Genomic DNA, 12,782 nt, shown 5'->3' with positions numbered 1-12,782 from the left:
ATGACTGAATCCATGCAGCCTAATACATAATGCCTTTGCATCATACAGTGAAGTGTTATTGATGCATTCTGAGCTGTATGTCACAGCAGCAATGTCACCACATCATATTTCTATACCTCTGGCTATAGTGATTCTGTGACTATGAGGATAACTAAAGCTTGGCTCTGCTCACACTGGCTGATAATGCGTCCATTCAGTTATCTGTTTCACATTTGAATCAAACGGATTTGGATTCCCACTGACTCGTCCTGTACCGAGAGCAACGAGCCACAGTCTGAAGTGCAGGATACACACTGCGGTACAATCACTGCACCTTTACTCAGACATGATTATCTCTACAGGAATTTAATGTGCCGAGAACGAATTGCAGACCCCGACGGTGACATAATCCTATTAAGTATCAGTGGCTGTGATGGAAAGATTCTGACTTTCTGGTGCTAATTTGCATTACGCCAGAAGTTGAAAGAATTAGATCCTTCAAACAAATGTAGCACTTCCTGCACCAAATGATTATAGCATAATATGGCAATGGAACGCTGCAGTAACACCTATTTTATAGGGTGTTGTTTTGCATATCAACCTTTGCACATTTATTTTCAAGAAAACCACATTTGCTGTACTGGAATTATAGACAGGTACGAATACACGTACGGTATGTCTAACTCATCCTGCTTCCTACTCAGGCTTGACAGCAGTCTGCTGGAGGTGCTTCAGATGGATTTTGAAGTGGAGGAGCTGAGCATTCCTCTCGACAGTCAGGTCATCGTATGGAGGCTGGAAATACCATCCGCGTCCAAAAACGTAGCCAAGACCGAAGGAGCCATGAGGATCTATACTACTCAGAGAGACTTTGTTGGCCTGGCCCCTCTTGTAATGGTGAGTCAGCTGACAACTTCCATGTCACATCTAATAACGATTAAAATCGACATCGACGTTAGTGACAGCAGCGTTTCCATTAATGCCAACACTTGGACTGCATTCTTTGAACGTGGGTGCATGGAAATATTATAACATGCACTTTGCTCTAATCCATTCCTGTCTGGTTTGCATACACAGACGGCATTGTTTGTAAATGGGATCTATTTTGAGCATCGAGTGACCTTGTGTCGTTCACTGTCAGCTAGCTGATGTCTCTCTTCTGTGTTGTTCTGCTCTGTTCTGCCGTGCAGCATGTGGTCATCCTCTCCTCCGAACAGCTGCTTCATGTGATTCTATTTTGGTGCCGCGGGCCTCTTTATCATGCTACCTCTATAATTAATCCGTGATATAATCTCCACCACTAAATACAGAACATTACACAGGAGTTTACAACACTTTGAATAACAATATTGAATCCGAGTGTACAGTGTCTTTTTTGTACGCCATTGTTTGCAGGAATGACATGCCAATGACAACCTGTCACATACTAACTACACTCGCCCCGCCTTTTTTCTTAGAATTTATTTATTAAATGTACAATTAAAAGTTAATAGTTATTATATTTTATGCTGTACATTTGGGCGGCAGGTTTCACAGTGCTGTCTGCTGCATTTCCATCATAGAGTTATGAGGATATGCTACAGTATCCCGATTCGTGAATTTGACATGGTTCATCTCTCCTGTGGATTAGAAGCTGACCTCAGGCAGTGGGCCAAACATGAGGAGATTTGATGGTTGGCTCGAGGGATCATTAGCACTGACTGATCACTCCGAGCCATGCTCTGTGAACTCCATCTAGTGCTGCAGCTCAATACTTCTATATAATGGCGGAAGCCTCACTGACACAGGCTTCAGATATGTATTTTTTTTAAATATATTGTAATGACAGCTAAAAAAAAAAAACTAAATAGATGTTCGGTTATTTCGGCTTCATTTAAACCAGTTTTACAGTCGAGGGACACGTATCCATCTGCTTCATGTTCATACTCTGAGTGGCCAAGTGTCTCTTTAAATTTGATTCAAATGATCAGTCACAGAAGTTGACCGGGCTGCGCTCCACTGCTCTCATACTAATTCACACACACAGTATTCAATTATTTCAACTTCATTTAAAGCAGTGTTTTTCCAGAGGATGACACATATCCATCTGTTTCGTTTTCATGCTTTGATCATCCATGCATGCATTCAAATACATGGACGCATGCACGCAGGCACACACAGTGAAGCAGACAGATACCATTCTTACAGTACTTATAATAATCATATTCATATCAATTTGTTTCAACAAAACGCCTCACCATTTCATTTATACATGTACATAGAAACAAGGAAAAACACTTATGGAATATTAAATGGACTGTATTTATAGAGTTTAAGCGTTTTACAACTCTCCTCTCATTCACCCATCCACAGACACAGTGTACTCACAGACCAGTTGGAGCCACTTACCATGCAAGTCGCTGGCCTAACCATCCTGAGCAATTAGGGCTCAGTGTCTTGCTCAAGGACACTTGGACAAAGGGACCCAGGGATTGAGAAACCGACCCTGCGATTGGTGGACGACTCTGCTCTACCTGCCACAGCCGCATTATTGAATAATACATTGAGCGTGAAAGCACAGGCTGCGCTGTAGATGTGCAGAGATTATTTTTAGTCCACGTCCGTGGCTGTAGTTATTTGGTCATGTCTGAGTGGGTATGGCATCGCTCTGAGGGACATGCCTGCGCAGAGAAGTCCCAAGATTAGCTCTCCCTTCCATACGGTGACCTGACCATCACCCAGCCTTAACTCTACCTACTCCCCCCCACCCACCCCTTCCCGTCCACCTGGCTTCCCAAAGGGGGTCCAGCCTTCTCACCTCATCATCAGGACTGCTGAGTCACTGAGTCGCACTTCATCGCCTCCATCTTTCCTACCTTCCTCCTCGTCTTGCATTCCACAGCATTTCAATCCCAAAACCCTTTTTGCACTTCATGAAAACGAATGTCTAAAATGTGAAATGAAAACAAATTATAGTACGCGATTTGTTATTTCATGAGACTAAGCAACATGTAATGACTTTGGCTGATTTGCCCGGCCTCTCTGCAGGACACAGAGATCCTGAACACAGCGGTTCTGACTGGAAAGAAGGTGGTGATGCCTGTGAGGACAGTAGCGGTGGAAGAAGACGGAGTGATCACCGATGTGTCTGTCTACACAGACTGTAGCTCCACTGATGAAGATGTACTCAAGGTAGGATTTACCGCCTCCTGCTCCTTCTAACATGCCTGCACATACTGCGGAGGGAACAATAACCTTCTGATACATCATTTTTAGTTTCTTTGGTTTCACACATTCAAAGAAAATTATTTTACTGTAGCGTAAATGGCTTTTTCATTATGGGGACAATTTCTTTTACATCTTTGTAGTCAACCTTAATCACTTTCGCTACAGAAAGTTCAACCACCACTTGCAAATGGTTACCTGAGAACAAAACATTTATTAGCAGCAATAAATGAAAGAATGAGATGTTTATGTCTTGTCTGTCTGCCCAGAGGCTAAGGGGCAGGAGGGCAATTTAGAGTGGCTGTTAAAAGAAGGGACAAGGTTGATGTCACGTGTGATGGTAAGGACAGATGCGGACACATAAGTTGTACCAAAGTCACCGCTCTTTTCCACACAGTAAAACTATCAACTGCACTCCGACAACATCGTCCCATCAATCTCCCCGACGATGAACGACCACTGGGCGGAATCGCTCACCACAAATGACCTCACGGTCTGCCAGCGCCACTGCGCTACCATCCTGTGAACCTGAGCACGGCCGACTGCCAAAAGCTGGCTTTGTTTACTTATGAAATTGAAAGTCAGGCCCCGGCCCCTGAGGTAAGAGGCTGTGAATGTGCTTGCTCAAGGGTAAAGTGGCATTGTAAACATAAAAAGACATGCAGTGGACTGCAACCATCTAATAATTTTTTTTTATTGCTGGACAGATGTCTCAGCTAATAAATAAATTTGCATTAGTGTATACAGTAAATGCCATCCATCAATCTTCTTCCGCTTATCCGGTGTCGGGTCGCGGGGGGAGCAGCTCCAGCAGGGGACCCAAACTTCCCTTTCCCGAGCCACATTAACCAGCTCTGACTGGGGGATCCCAAGGCGTTCCCAGGCCAGGTTGGAGATATAATCCCTCCACCTAGTCCTGGGTCTTCCCCGAGGCCTCCTCCCAGCTGGACGTGCCTGGAACACCTCCCTAGGAAGGTGCCCAGGGGGCATCCTTACCAGATGCCCGAACCACCTCAACTGGCTCCTTTCGACACGAAGGAGCAGCGGCTCTACTCCTCACTCCTCACGGATGACTGAGCTTCTCACCCTATCTCTAAGGGAGACGCCAGCCACCCTCCTGAGGAAACCCATTTCGGCCGCTTGTACCCTGGATCTCATTCTTTCGGTCATGACCCAGCCTTCATGACCATAGGTGAGGGTAGGAACGAAAACTGACCGGTAGATCGAGAGCTTTGCCTTCTGGCTCAGCTCTCTTTTCGTCACAACGGTGCGATAGATTGAATGTAATACTGCACCCGCTGCGCCGATTCTCCATTGTCCCCTCACTCGCGAACAAAACCCCAAGGTACTTGAACTCCTTCACTTGGGGTAAGGACTCATTCCCTACCTGGAGAAGGCATTCCATCGGTTTCCTGTTGAGAACCATGGCCTCAGATTTAGAGGTGCTGATCCTCATCCCAACCGCTTCACACTCGGCTGCGAACCGATCCAGTGAGTGCTGAAGGTCACAGGCCGATGATGCCATCAGGACCACGTCATCTGCAAAGAGCAGCGATGAGATCCCCAGCCCACCGAACTGCAACCCCTCCCCACCCTGACTACACTTTGATATCCTGTCCATAAATATTACAAACAGGATTGGTGACAAAGCGCAGCCCTGGCGGAGGCCAACCCTCACCTGAAACGAGTCCGACTTACTGCCGAGAACCCGGACACAGCTCTCACTTTGGTCGTACAGAGATTGGATGGCCCTGAGAAGAGACCCCCCTCACCCCATACTCCCGCAGCACCTCCCACAGTATCTCCCGGGAGACCCGGTCATACGCCTTCTCCAGATCCACAAAACACATGTAGACTGGTTGGGCCGCCTCCCAGGCTCCCTCCAGGATCCTTGCGAGAGTAAAGAGCTGGTCCGTTGTTCCCACCGCCGGGCACGGAATCCGGTTTGTTCCTCCTCAACCTGAGGATCGACTATCGCCCGAACCCTCCTTTCCAGCACCTTGGAGTAGACTTTACCAGGGAGGCTGAGGAGTGTGATACCTCTGTATTGGCACACACCCTCTGGTCCCCTTTTTTAAAAAGGGGAACCACCACCCCAGTCTGCCACTCCTTTGGCACTGTCCCAGACTTCCACGCAATGTTGAAGAGACATGTCAACCAGGACAGCCCCTCCACACCCAGAGCCTTGAGCATTTCTGGACGGATCTCATCAATCCCAGGGGCTTTGCCACTGTGGAGTTGTTTGACTACATCAGTGACTTCCGCCTGGGAAATTGATGACAATCACCCATCATCCTCCAGCTCTGCCTCCAATATAGAGGGCGTATAAGTCGGATTCAGGAGTTCCTCAAAGTGCTCCTTCCACCGCCCTATTACCTCCTCAGTTGAGGTCAACAGTGTCCCCTCCTTACTGTACACAGCTTGGATGGTTCCCCGCTTCCCCCTCCTGAGGTGGCGAACAGTTTTCCAGAAGCACTTTGATGCCGACCGAAAGTCCTTCATGTCTTCTCCAAACTTCTCCCACACCCGCTGCTTTGCCTCTTTCACGGCAGAGGCTGCAGCCCTTCGGGCCCTTCGGTACCCTGCAACTGCCTCCGGAGTCCTCTGGGATAACATATCCCGGAAAGACTCCTTCAGTCTGACGGCTTCCCTGACCACCTGTGTCCACCATGGTGTTCGTGGGTTACCGCCCCTTGAGGCACCTAAGACCCTAAGACCACAGCTCCTCACCGCAGCTTCAGCAATGGAAACTTTGAACATTGTCCACTCGGGTTCAATGCCCCCAGCCTCCACAGGGATGCACGAAAAGCTCCGCCGGAGGTGTGAGTTGAAAATCTGTCAGACAGGGGCCTCCTCCAGACGTTCCCAATTTACCCACACTACCCGTTTGGGCTTACCAGGTCTGTCCAGAGTCTTCCCCCACCCCTGACCCAACTCACCACCAGATGGTGATCGGTTGACAGCTCCGCCCCTCTCTTAACCTGAGTGTCCAAAACATACGGCCTCAGATCAGATGAAACGATTATAAAAATCGATCATTGACCGTTGGCCTAGGGTGCTCTGGTACCAAGTACACTTATGAGCATCCCTATGTTTGAACATTGTTTTGTTATAGACAATCCATGACTAGCACAGAAGTCCAACAACAAACAACCACTCTGGTTTAGATCAGGGAGGCCGTTCCTCCCAATCATGCCTCTCCATGTGTCTCCATCATTGCCCACGTGCGCGTTGAAGTCCCCCAGCAGAACAATGGAGTCCCCCACTGGAGCCCCATGCAGGACTCCACTCAAGGTCTCCAAGAAGGCCGAATACTCCGAACTCCTGTTTGGTGCATATGCACAAACAACAGTCAGAGTTTTCCCCCCCACCACCCGCAGGCGTAGGGAGGCGACCCTCTCGTCCACCGGGGTAAACTCCAACGTAGCGGCGCTCAGCCGGGGGCTTGTGAGTATCCCCACACCCGCCCGGCGCCTCACACCCTGGGCAACTCCGGAGAAGAAAAGAGTCCAACCCCTATCCAGGAGTATGGTTCCAGAAGCGAGACTGTGCGTAGAGGTAAGCCCCACCAGATCTAATTGGTAGCGCTCCACCTCCCGCACCAGTTCCAGCTCCTTCCCCCACAGAGAGGTGACGTTCCACGTCCCCAGAGCCAGCATCTGCTGCCCGGGTCTGGTCCGTCGAGGCCCCTGACCTTCACTGCCCCCCGTGTGGCAGCGCACCCGACCCCAGCGGTTCCTCTCACAGGTGGTGGGCCCATGGGCTGGAGAGATGGGGGCCACGTAGCTTTTTCGGGCTGTGCCCGACCGGGCTCCGAGGCAAACCTGGCCACCAGACGCTCGCTGACGAACCCGCCATCTGGGCCTGGCTCCAGACAGGGGCCCCGGGCTTCCTCCAGGCAGCGTCACTTCACCTCTTCCTCGTTGTTTCATAGGGTTTTTGAAAATGCACATGTATTAAAACGCAGATGGGTGTCAGTTACAGTATAAAACAAGTTGGATTATGTGAGGATGTCTAGAGGCCCGATGTGGACTAAACCATTATTTTCAACCCTGTAACGTAGCCGTCTTTGCTGTTGTTCTAAGCTTACAGTAGCTCTCAGTGTATTTGCTGACCCTAGAGCAACTTCAGTCACAAATATTCCCTTTAATCTTCTTAGTCTAACAGCTTGACTCTGATATCTTTTCTCTTCTGGTGTGCCTGAAGAGTATCAAATCTGCTTGTGATAGATGGGGAAGGATTTATCTAGAATGGATCGCTCATGTGACAAAACAAAAGCAAAACAAAGTCTAATCTGCCGTGATGGAAAGGTTTTCCAAATGTGCATGAATGATGGAGAGACTTGCATAGGCATTCTGTTTGTCAGTTCAGGATTCAATGATTGACAGCTGAACATTACAGGGACATATTGAGCATAGATGTCTACCTAGTTGATTAATCAGGACTTTTTAATGGCGTGGTATAGCAATTTGACTAAATGATTTACATCAAGCCGGAACTCAGTGTATCGCTTAAACTTAATTTGCCCCATTGCAATAATTCATTTTGCATACTCATTTAAACTTATTTAATTTGTTTTCTTTGCACAAGGAAACTATTGTCACCGTTGTGTCAGTCAAACGTTCTTGTCAAACATTGCAGTATTTTCTTTTCTGCTTATATTTAAAACTCTACTCAGTGATGAAAGTCAAATCCCATTTTAAACAAATATCTATTTTGACACCAAAAAAAAAAGGGATATTCTTGGCTGCAGAATGAGATTGTGAATAGGATGAGTGGGTGGATGGCACATTAAAATGGCATTCCCTTTTAAGCAATGCTTCAAAGTATTATTTGAACACGGCTCGTGGAAGTTCAGTGCAAGACGCTTCTGTGAAAAAGTAGAAATAAGCAAAGTGTCTTAGATCACGGATGACTGGTTGACTGCCTCCACACCGAATTAAAAACATGAGAACTCTAGATAACTTCACTGGAACTAAATCAATCCTTGTCTATTGTTCCATGCTTGCATTATAAATTTTTTTTTTCAACCGTTCAAGGGCTTCAACGCCACATGTTTTAAATCTGCTGTTTGGATATAAATCAAGCATAGGATTATTCGCAGGGAAGAGGCCAGGGCATGTCGGCTAACAGCAAAGGATGACACGTAGTGATGTGGTCATTCTAAAGCTTAAGCTCTGGTCATGGGTGCAGGATGACTGATGCACTGATGACACAAGATCCTCTCAAAAATAGCGTGTCCCTGTGTGACAGCACATCCTCTAACAAACTGTCGGGTTCACGCGAATGACAGCGGGAATCTATGTGTGTATTTGTATTCCTCCTTAGGCTATCTGTTAAAGTCACAGTGGTTTTTCTTTTTTTTCCCTCCACTTCCCTGTGCACTTCCAGAGGGCTGGTGACTGAATCGTAATGCTGCGTTAATTATCCAATTTGTTTAAAGCAGTGGCTGTTGAGAGGACCAAGGCAAACCTCCCGACTCGTGTCTCAAAATGTCCATGAGATCTTTGAGCAGCCACCCAAACTTGCCGAGGTCACCTTTGAAATCACGGGGTAATGAATGCATTTGGCTGTGAAGGACTGATGTTCAGCACTGAACCACATGATATTTTGATTAACATAAAATTGCAATGCTGCCTCTCCCAAACGCTTCGGACCGGTGATCATCGCAGTAGTTTATTACAGCCAGCTGACATTACTATGGTAACACATGCAGTGCAGAACTGCCGCAAGGCCATTCGTTGTTGTAAGAATGGCCCATTTGTTAAAACTGTGACTTTTATGAGAATATTTGATTATTTTTTGTCATTCGTTTGATGACAACACTCACATTCTGAGTTTGATATAGATTGTTTACACAAGCGTACTTACACAAACTCTTTGATGTAATCAGGGAAATTAAAATGATAACACATTCATGGGCTGATGGATTGTTCTCTTATATATTATCTTTTCCCATCCAGGTGTCGGACAGGTGCGACTATGTTTTCGTGAATGGCAAAGAGACGAAGGGCAAGGTGAAGTTGGTGGTGAACTTTACCTACAGCTACTTGAGTGCTCAGCTCGAACTGAACGTGTGGATGCCTCGACTCCCCCTCCAGATCGAGGTATCAGACACGGAGCTGAGCCAGATCAAAAGCTGGAGGGTACCCATACTAACCTCAAAAAGGTGGGACACACAAACAAACCATTTGCTTTACATAAAGACTCCCCTTATTTGGTTTCTACATGAGATTTCTAGAAGTGCCCTTTAGGCCATACAAATCCAAATCATATCTCTCCGAGGGCTTAGGGTTCGACTACATTACGTAATGTACTGCAATATCTCAACGTGATCCAATCAAGCAAAGAGACAGGGTTGAGTGATTGGAGTATAGCAGGTCAAAGCATTTACCATGTGACAGGTGTGACTTGCAGTGTGTGTTTTTGTACTGATTTCCCAGACCTGGCTGGACGAGTGAGGAAGACGACAGGAAGGGGAAAGGCTGCATGCTGCAGTTTCAGCACGCCCTGGTGCGGGTGCTAACTCACTTCTCGGCAGAGCAGGCGGACCCTCGGGACCCTAAGGCCTATTTCCTGGGCTCGGATTGGCAGGTGGATGTCACAAGGCTGGTTCGATACTTCATGAAGGTGGAGGACCCTCGAGTGGCAAAGCTGCAGGCGGGAAGGGTGCTGTCAGGACGGGACCTCGGGACCACCACCATCCAGGTAATGAACTGAACTACTGTTTGGATTAACCATGCTACGAACAGCCTGTTACCAACGCCATAGCAAGAAGCAGCTAGACTCTGGACTGGATGGGGAAGTTTCCTTTGTTTTACTTTGAACCTGATGAACAGAACTGGTCCTGGCAAGGAAATAATCTGAGGCACCCTCACTAATTTACTGTATTTGATGATGTTCTGTGACAGGTGTTTTCGCCACTGTCTGATGCTATCTTGGCTAAGACGACTATCAAAGTCGTGGATGACAAAGTGACCATCACAGAGTTGGGGGTCCAGCTGGTTACAGGCCTCTCTATGACTTTACAGCTCAGTACTGGAAGCAATAGGGCAATCCTGGCTACAACGACCACACAGGAGGTCCTACAGAGCCCCAAACAGGTAACAGTCTGAATCCATTTAAATGTCTTGAAAGATAAAACAGTCTGGCTATCACCAGACCAAGCTCAATCTTTTAAGATTGAACATTAGTCTGGGGAGTCTGCTCTGTAATTTCTACTGCACAAGAGGCGTGATCAACGAGCATAGTTCAAATGACTCTGTACGCAATTGAATAGTCCTTCAACCAATCAGACCAATGATCCGGGTGACGTCAAAGCCAGTCGGTAGTAAGGCAAACACATCCTTCTTTTGTAGGAATTGTTCCAGGGCAAGTTTATGTTCCGTTGTCAGAGAAAACTTGCCTTGAAATCTTTTAAAACAGCAGTGACAGCGACATCAACAGGTTGCTGCACCTTGGTGGCCGCCATGTTGAATGTAAACAAAAAGCTGCTTGCCGTCGCTTCTCTACCGCCATCGTGTTAAACCCGCCAATAGCGCGCCAGGTGGATAAGCCAGTTTGTGTTTGGTCCCCGCAGATTTGTAATGGAAGCAGGATAGAAAAACTTACAGGTTTCCAGCCTGAGCTGCAGGGCGAAATCAAATCGCCTGCAGATCAGGCTGGGTTTAACCAGTCTAATAAAACAGTAGATTAAAAGCACAATAACAATTTGTCCTATTTTCTGTTCTTCCAGGAAGCTTTGGTGAGTGCCTGGCTGCAGTTCAGTGATGGCAACCAGACGCCTCTTGACATTTATGACCCTGCTTACTACAGAGTGACAGTGACTTCTCTTGATCTGGGGGTGGTGTCAGTGCAGGGCACTCCTCCCGCTGTGGTGGCAGAGGGTGAGGGGGAGGGAGTCCTGGTCAGAGTAGAGATGTCCATCTGCGAGTCCTGCCAGAAGTCCAAACGCAAAAGCACAGTGGCTGTGGGCAACGGCAGCCTCAAAGTCAAGTTTCAAGTGAAGAGTTGGCGCCCAGACGGCAATACCAACAATACCGACAGCAGCAAGGACAACGGCAGTGACTATGGGAACAAAGGGGAAGAGGTGGACAGGGAGAGGAAGCAGAGGAAGCCGTCCCAGGATCCTCCACCGCGCAGCTCAGCCTCAGATAGAGAGGAGAGTGCCAGGCAGAAGATCACAACGACGATGAAATCTACAGAGCGAACCTTCATCACCAGCGGCAGCCTCGGAGGAGTGGGGAGGAACAGCAATTCGGGGAACACTGGCAGCCCTACCAGCGTGGTGAATATCAGCATGATGAACAGCCCCAGTGACAGCAGCAGAGCATACGGCTCAGACAATATGATAGTAGAGGATATGAGCAGTGTTAGCTTTACCAGCACTGTGAAGGCCCCTGGCAACTTGGTGAACTATAACAACTTCCCCACCAAGGTGGTGGTACCTGGGCAGGAGACAGGAGAGGTAGAAACTGGTGGCGAAGAAATCTTGGGCAACAGGCCGCTCACAGACTTAGAGATTGGCATGTACGCTCTGTTGGGCGTCTTTTGCCTGGCCATCCTGGTTTTTCTGGTTAATTGTATCTCATATGTTGTTAAGTTCAGGCACAAGAAGCCTCCCTGTCATGGCCAGGAGCCCACAGGGCACAGGCATGACTGGGTATGGCTCGGCACAGACGCCGAGCTGGTGATGAGCGTGCCAGGCAGTCCTGTCCAGCAAGACTCCGAGACTACAACCACCGTCATAGACATTGGGCCCGATAAGACTGCCTCTCTGTCCAGAAGGCCCAGTTGTCTGGCCTCCGTTACAGACTCGCCCCTCAGCTGCGTGGGCTCCCTCAGGAGCAAACCTATGCATACCGAGTCCCTCCACTCGCCCACCAGCAAGAGAAAGAGAGTCCAGTTCACCACCTTCTCCACTCTGGAGCGCCAGCATTCGCCACATCTCCCGCCCAGAGAGAACGGCCATGGCATCCACTGGGTTGGGAAGGAGGACAGTTGTGAGGAGGAACCCCAAGTGCCCATTACACAGCCTGGGGACCAGTTATAATAAAGACTGTGATCAGACCTCACATGTACAGTAGATGTGGCTTTGATCACCTCAATGCCTTTGTTAAGTCCAATAACTGTCTAGAAAATGTGATTTTGGAATTGCCCTCTTCATACATTTCATTACCTATGAATGCCTTTTACATGTGTACTGTATATTATTGTTAATATTGAAGTGTGGATGTGTGTTAGATGGTTGACCAGATGGACTCTTATTTACACAATGTTAAAAGCCAAACCCGATTGTTAATGCTGCATGTGGATAATATTTGCACTCACATGCTGGTATACACAGTACCAAGACACACTGAAAAAGTATCCCACATAACAAAAACAATATATTGATTACCAGTTATAATACAGAGCTCTACAGAGCAACAGAGGTCCGATAGATATCTGTTTCACCAAAAATGTGGCTTTGATTAAACATAATTCTAGCTGAAATGGGTGTTTTCTATTATGCAATATCCAAGATCCCTTTCTTTGTAAATTTAAGTTAATTTTCATTGATTTTTTTCATTAAAACACTATGAACTTAAATATTGCCT

General features: G+C 47.5%; 1 protein-coding gene across 1 annotated transcript in view; it reads left to right on the top strand.

Annotated features, from left to right (window-relative positions):
• LOC120561424 (transmembrane protein 132D) overlaps positions 1 to 12,774 on the top strand; it is a 34,238-nt gene extending 21,464 nt beyond the window's left edge. Inside the window, exons 4-9 of the mRNA XM_039804540.1 lie at positions 684 to 876; positions 3,007 to 3,150; positions 9,147 to 9,352; positions 9,627 to 9,891; positions 10,095 to 10,286; positions 10,919 to 12,774. Coding sequence (XP_039660474.1) covers positions 684 to 876; positions 3,007 to 3,150; positions 9,147 to 9,352; positions 9,627 to 9,891; positions 10,095 to 10,286; positions 10,919 to 12,235 — 2,317 coding nt within the window. The 3' untranslated portion in view covers positions 12,236 to 12,774. The remainder of the gene's footprint in view (positions 1 to 683; positions 877 to 3,006; positions 3,151 to 9,146; positions 9,353 to 9,626; positions 9,892 to 10,094; positions 10,287 to 10,918) is intronic.
• Positions 12,775 to 12,782: the final 8 nt, after the last annotated feature.

Source organism: Perca fluviatilis, chromosome 6 (genome assembly GCF_010015445.1).
Source record: "Perca fluviatilis chromosome 6, GENO_Pfluv_1.0, whole genome shotgun sequence".
NCBI lineage: Eukaryota > Metazoa > Chordata > Actinopteri > Perciformes > Percidae > Perca > Perca fluviatilis.
The sequence above is the reverse complement of the archived record's forward strand: the minus strand, read 5'-3'. Positions and strand labels throughout refer to the sequence as shown.